The 7,300-nt window shown below is 49.8% G+C and overlaps 1 protein-coding gene across 1 annotated transcript; it reads right to left on the bottom strand.

The window, feature by feature from the left end:
* Positions 1–1,144: 1,144 nt before the first annotated feature.
* Positions 1,145–7,094, bottom strand: LOC134552833 (uncharacterized). The gene is made up of 2 exons (XM_063401871.1): positions 6,958–7,094; positions 1,145–3,565 (listed from the first exon to the last, which is right to left on the bottom strand). The coding sequence occupies exon 2, from the start codon at positions 3,551–3,553 to the stop codon at positions 2,042–2,044; it is 1,512 nt and encodes a 503-aa protein (XP_063257941.1). The 5' UTR covers positions 3,554–3,565; positions 6,958–7,094; the 3' UTR covers positions 1,145–2,041.
* Positions 7,095–7,300: the final 206 nt, after the last annotated feature.

The following is a 7,300-nucleotide window of genomic DNA, read 5'->3' on the forward strand; positions in this document are numbered from 1 at the left end:
CTTTTTAGAATTCAAAATTTCTCAGGTTGCTGTCTTCTCCTTTTTACTTTTTTCAGTTCATTTCATCCAGAAATTAGAGGCTGAAGAGGTGATTGTGCTATAACTAAGCCACTGTTGAGTTTTGCCATCTTTTACTCCAGATCCTCAGGTACTCGAAGTGTTCTGCCCCAGGTGGCTTGACAGTCCGTCCTGGCATGGGGGCTCTCAAGAAATGGGATCCACTTGACCAAGTGAGTGACAATGCTTGCCAAGAGTCTTCCTGTCTGGTTGATGAAGCCTTTGTCTGTGGCATGCTGGAACCTGGTGCCAGGATCCTGTAAACAGGCGAGTAAACAGACATCAGGGGAAGTAAAGCTAAGAGGCAGGATAATGGGAGATACAGATCCCTCAGGATGAACAAGATGGGTCAAAATGTGGCTGACCACAATGGATAAGCTAAGAAAGGGTATGGGTTAACATTTACAGGAAAGAGAGCACCTCCGAGGTATGGAGCTGCATGATGAGAATAGCCTCATCCATACTTCTGTTATTTACTGGTTACCTGAGGTTTTATACTGTAAGATTTTCATCTCAGGCTTTTGAAGCTATATCAAGGCAGTGTTCACCTACAGCCCACAGTGAAAAGTTACACAGAGTAAGATTTAAATAAATTATCACAGATGTGATTCTGATAGTGATGTCATTATCCCAGCATCAAAACTCCATGTTGTAACCATGTGGTGTTTGGTACTGTATTCTGACATAGTATAAAAATATCACATTGCAGGAATGTGCCTTAAAATATACAGCCCTTTTATTTTCTTTGTTTTTCTGTTGCACAAGTCATTGTGTGACCTTGGTGTGAGCAGCATTGGATCCCTTTACTCCTTATCTCTTACTGCTGTTTTTATCCTAGATTTTCCCCCATCAAAGAGGTTTAATTAGCAACTTAATCCAATAGGTTTTAGTTTGTGAGATGGACCTCAGAGGGGTGGTGAACAAATGAACTGTTTATATAAAAAGTGAGACTACTGCCATAAACTTAAATTTGCTGCATAATAGTCATTAACTTTCAATGAAGCAAGCACAAAATTTTATAAACTGAAATATGTTTTAATTTGGTACCTTAATTAGTACTTTTCTTTATAGTTTTTACAATCTTAATGTCGCGGTGCCGCTACTAAGCCCCTTGGCTTCACCCCGAGCCAGCCCAGGCACCGGAGCAAGCGGAATCCGAGCTGCCCCTCAGCGGAACGAAGGGGTCAGCCCTGTGGGTTCTTGGCCCTGGGAGAGACCTGAACGGCAGTAGGATAACTGAAGCGACGCGCTAAGAGCGAGAAAGGAGGATCCAGCCAGCCAGAGAAACCACAACTTTAATCCAACAGAGCACTGTCCAGACCGAAGTGGAACCAGGCTGAACTGGATACCGAACAAAGAAATGCACCAGCTTATATGCTTTCGGGGTAGGGGAGGAGAAATGGGAGTCCCTCTTTGCGGCAACCAATGGAACCTTGACACTTGGGAGATAAGGGGAAGGGTTGCAAGCCTTGAACCAGTTAGGGGATAGGGGAGGGATAACACAGTGGCGGGAAGAGGGGAAAAGGTAACATGTGACCAAGGGGAGCTTAAGAATAGGGACTTGTAGGGAGGAGGTAGCAACTTATGAATTTCAATTAAGGGGGGGTGTACAGAACATACAGCATTGTACAGAACATACAATATAGGACCCACCAGCCTTTCATCTTTTCTACATATCTAAATCCTTCCTACTTGGTAAACCACCCATATATCTTTCAACTTCTCTCTGCCTCAAAACCCTCTTTCCTATATCCTTCTTTCAGCACCCTCTCCTTTTTCCTTAAGTCTCTCTCTTTAAATCCTCTCCCTCGTCTGTCCTTCTTTTCCTTGTCACAGTCCTTCACAGCACCTGCTTGTTCCTGCTTACACTGTCCCAACTTTCTTTGTGGAGTCCAACTGAGGTTTAACATACTGAAATGGGGAAAGTCCAACCATCCACACCACCACATCTCCCCCTTTTCTTTTATTTTTGACCCTGTGAGTTCTATCTCAGATATCCGAGTTGAGGGGGGTCCACCAGGTATTCAGAACGTGGGTATGATTCTGCAAACCACTGCTGTTGAGTAGGCCATTGTTCTCGAGGAAAGCAGCGCACTTCCTCCACGGTGATTTCAAGCTGTTCAGCCTGCTCGTCCTCATCAACGAAGCTTTCCTCCTCCTCCTTGAACACTTCTGGGCCTACTTCAACGGCTACTCGGTGGACTTCAGCTTTGAGTGGTGATGTGGAGGAAGAAATCAAATTCTGCAACATCTTTTTCATTAGTCCAAGGCTGGCAATAGCAACAAAAAGCACAAAAACAATTAACAGAACAGTTCTAAGAATCGATCCCGTCCAACCCGAGATCCCCCACCCCTTGAACAAATTACTGAGCCAGTCCCCGTATTCTTGCTTGATGTCTCCTATCATGTTTTCCATTTGTTTGAGTGCCTCGCGAGTCCCCTTGGCCCTAGATGTCAAATTAAAGCAGCAGAGCCCCTCAAACTCCTCACACGAGTGACCGTGGAGGAGCAAGAGGTAATCGATGGCTGCACGATTCTGGAGGGTTGCCTGCCTCGTAATTTCCTCATCTTTCAGGAGGTTTGATAGGGCCCTAGAAGTCAAACGGGATTGCTTAGCTACCCAACATTCCAAATGGCCTAATTCTCCGAGGGTCTTAGCAATGGCGACCCACGGCGCAAATACTGTGATTGCGATGCCTTTAGATCTGCTCCAATGGATAATTTCCTCATCACAATCGTCTGCCAATTTTTTGAGAGAGTAGTCTTCTCTCTTCTTTCTAGAGTGTGCCAATATATGTGCACCATTTGTAGAATTTTGTGTAACCCAATCCAAAATTTGTGATTTGTTGGGTGAAAACAATCCGAGGGTCCCAAAGGTGCACGGGCCTCCGGAGAGGTGAGAGGGGATACCTGCCCATGCGTGGTCTCCGCAAATCAAGAATGTTCCCCTAGGAAGCTGGCGGGGATGGGCAAAGACTTGGGCTGATTTTTGGGGAGGGATTGGAGGATAACTAAAGGACACAGCGTTGCACCAATGAGTATTAAAGTGGGCTTTGGAGGAGACAAAATGACGGTGGTGACGCTGGACGTGGTCGTTGCGGATATGAAAACAAGATTCGGCTCTGGCGGAACCTAGAAGCTCCAGCTCCTGAGGCTCGTTTTCTAACTTTGGAAGACTTTTAATATAATTGTACCACGCGACGATGTAATGGGCATGTTTTAGGTTATGCTCCATTTTAGCAGCTTCTTGTCTAAGTTTTTGAGCATAACCTAGAAGCATCTTGGGCATCTCACGATCTTTAAATGGGATCCCCACGAGGCAGGATGCCATGGGATTCGCGGCACTCGCTTGGTTGAGACATATGTGGTCTTGGCCCAGTGATTTGGCCAAGACAGCCCAGACGTTCTGTTGCGGCTGGGGGACGAGCCACGCCTGGGCGATGGTCAGGAGACTGGCGAAGAGGACGGCTGAACTGATGGCAGTCTTGGCGCTCATGGTTGGACGGATCTAAACAGAAACTCAGAAAAACAAATCGTTACAAAGTGGGAAATCACAGAAAAAGGGGTCCTCCCAGCCTTCTGACTGCTCCTCCTCTTCCTCTGAGTCACTGGACTCACGCCTTCTGCGGCGTAAAGCCGCGGAGGCGACTTGAGGCTTTTCGTTTTCCCGGACTTTTGTTTTTCTTTCGATATAAGGCTTTACCCATCTGGAGGGTATCCACTTCGGCCCGGCATCAGTGGAGACGCAGGCGTACCCGCGCCCCCACGTCAAAAGCGTCAGTGGACCCTCCACTTTCCCTGTTTCGGGAAACCTTACGGTCACCGGCGGATGCTGCTCACTCAGGTCCCAGTCGCGGTTGCTATTGAAATGCCGCACAACGGGCGGATCTGGTTTTTCATAAGAACAATTTAGGAAATTTAACACATAAAGTGCCCTTGCCAATCTGATTGATGGAGTTTCAACCTTCAGGACTGGTCTTTGCTGTTGAAGGACCCGTTTGACGTTCTGATGGGTCCTTTCAACAATGGCCTGACCCGTGGGGGAGTGAGGGATGCCCGTTTTATGCTCAACTCCCCATTGCTGCAGGAAATCTGCAAGCTCCCTGGAAGTATACGCAGGGCCATTATCTGTTTTAATTTCCTTGGGGATGCCCATGAAAGAGAAGGCCTGAATGAGGTGTTGGATGACGTGGGAGGCCTTCTCCCCTGCGTGTGCGGAGGCATAGACTACACCCGAGAAGGTATCAACGGACACATGCACGTACCGGAGCCTCCCGAACGCCGCCACATGGGTGACGTCGGTCTGCCAGATTTCACAACTTCCCAGCCCTCTGGGATTGACTCCGGCGTGCATGGTCGGCACGGAGTGGGATTGACACGATGGGCACGAAGCCACAATCGCCCTGGCCTGTTGCCGGGTGATACGAAATCGGCGGACCAGGGCTGGTGCATTCTGATGGAACAAAGCATGGCTGAGCTGTGCCTGTTGAAATATGTCAGGCAGTGGGGTCTTTGTCACAGGAGCAGCGAGAGCATCTGCTCTCCTGTTGCCCTCTGCAACAAACCCTGGCAAATCGGTGTGCGACCTTGTGTGCATCACGTAGAAGGGGTGCTCTCGGTGGGACACAAGCTTTATAAGCTTCGAGAGCTGCGCATAAAGCGCGTCGTTGGAAACCTGCTGTAATACTGCCTGATCAGCTCTGGACACTACCCCTGTAACATAGGCAGAGTCGGTAACTATGTTTAGCGGTCCGGGAAATCTCTCTAATGCCCTGACGACTGCGGCCAACTCAGCGACTTGAGGCGAACCCTCAACGATTTCAACATCACTGTCCCACTGCTGAGTTTCGGGATCCTCCCAGGTCATCACTGACCTGTGAGAAGCCCCGGACGCGTCTGTAAAAACGGTCAAGGCCTGGAGTGGTTTTACACTTCGGACACTCCTCAATGCCAATTCAAAATTTCCATCCAGATTGAACAATTTGTGGGCCGGCCGATGAATTGAAATTTGGCCCGTAAAAGAGTCCAGAGCGAATTGTAGAGCTTCATTATTTTGAAGCAGAGTTTCCAACATGGGTTTGGTGATCTGGCCCGAGGATAATTTGATGGGGAGATGGATGCACTCAAAGTCACAACCGGTCAACTCGCAAAGGCGCGTACGTGCCTTGCGGATCAGCTCAGCCATGATTTCTTGTGGCCTCGTAAGTCTCTTGGGCCGGTGGTGGCTAAGAAAGACCCACTCTATGATCAGCAGTGGATCTCTCCCACCGTGGCCCTTGGTGTCATGCTGTGTGGTGTTCGAATCCCACTGAAAAATGACCCCAAAAAGATGCGGGAGCTTACCCAGCACCACGAACCGAAAGGGTAAGCCGGGGTCACATCTGTGCGCCTGGCGTGATGACAACGCCTGTTGTACCTTCTCCAGTGCTTTCCTTGCCTCCGCGGTGAGCGCCCTGGGAGAGCTAAGCTCATCTCCCCCCTTCAATAAATCGAAGAGGGGTGCTAGATCCTCCGTGGAGAGACCCAGCCAGGGCCTCACCCAATTCAACTCTCCGCAGAGTCGATGGACATCCGCAAGGGTCCGGACTGATGTCCGGATAGCCAATTTTTGGGGAACAATGGTCCGCCGTCCGATTTCCAGCCCCAGGTATTTCCAGGGTGGCATCCGCTGAATCTTCTCTGCTTGCAGCTCAAACCCTGCAGCAACTAACAAATCTGTTACGCGTGTGAGGACTCTATCCAGTTCGCTTGTTGTTGGGGCGCAAATGAGGATATCATCCATGTAATGGTGGATGATAACCTCCTCCGCGGCTGCGCGCACAGGACGCAGCAAGGAAGAGACGTACAGCTGGCACATCACCGGGGAGTTCTTCATACCTTGGGGAAGAGCCCTCCAGTGATACCTCTTCCTTGGGGCCGCTCGGTTGATGGTAGGCACCGAGAAGGCAAAACGCGGTGCGTCATCCGGATGTAAGGGAATTTGGAAGAAGCAATCCTTCAGATCAATAACTGCCAGATTCCAATTTCGGGGCAGCATGGCAGGGGATGGCATTCCTGGTTGGAGGGATCCCATGTCCTCTATAACGTTATTAATTTGTCGAAGGTCGTGAAGGAGGCGCCAGCGCCTTCCGTCACTCTTTCGAATGACGAAGACGGGCGAGTTCCAGGGGGAATTCGTTTCCACGATATTACCCTTCTGTAACTGCTCCTCCACGAGCTCTTCGAGCGCCTTTAATTTCTCCTTGGATAGCGGCCACTGGTCAACCCACACTGGATTATCCGTTTTCCAATTCAGTTTGAGGATTGGGCGCTCCTCAGTGACCGCTAGGCAAAAAACCTGTGGGGGGTCTGGGATACTAATTGTGACCCCCCATTGGGACATGAGCTCCCTACCAAGCAGGGGCCGTTCATATTTGCAAACGAAAGGGCGCGTATATGCCAATTGCCCTTTCGGCCCCGTGAATTTCACCATGCGCGCTGATCTCTTAGCCGATTGAAAACCCCCTACTCCGGAGATATTCGCCGGCGCGTCCTCCAAGGCCCAATGTGACGGCCACTCCCGGGTGGGAATGACCGTGACATCTGCTCCTGTGTCAAAAAGAAGACCTTTATTAACGGACTCATCCCCAATGGACATCGTGCATTGTATTATAGGTTTTTCTTCTGTGATCCGATGCACTGCGTTGACTGAAAGTGGCCTTTCCTCAGGGTAAACCTGATACTGATCTGGCCTGGTGTGTGGAATTGCCTGGGCCACTATTTGTCCCTTTGGGTGGAAAGCTGGGGGATGAGTGGAACGCAGCCAGACATTGAGGAACCTGGGGTCACCCTTATAGGTCCCCGGGTATACCTCAATGTCTTGCGGAGTGTATTTACAGTCCCCAACAACAATGAACTTACCTTTCCTTTGAAACGGCCAGTCCAGAAGGTCTTCGCAATCCACGCGAACTGGGTACCAGCTGGTATCTCTGAGGTGCGCACTGTGAGTGAGCCTCAACCTGTAAGGTTTACAAAATGGTGTTAACGTCAAGTCCGGGAAAGTTCCCTCCTGGGAAGGGTAAAGGAAATGCCAGTCCGAGATGGTTGTCTTGGTCCAGTGACCCCCAAAGGCGTTGACTGCCTTCTCTTCTGCACTGCCCACCCTGTTGGGGTCATCATGCCGGGTGGGCCCGCACTCCCCCCCTAGTTTTTTGAATTGTGTTCGGAGTCCTCCTGCTGCGGCCGAGGCTTTGCCAGCAAGTTA

This window comes from Prinia subflava, chromosome 7 (genome assembly GCF_021018805.1).
Source record: "Prinia subflava isolate CZ2003 ecotype Zambia chromosome 7, Cam_Psub_1.2, whole genome shotgun sequence".
NCBI lineage: Eukaryota > Metazoa > Chordata > Aves > Passeriformes > Cisticolidae > Prinia > Prinia subflava.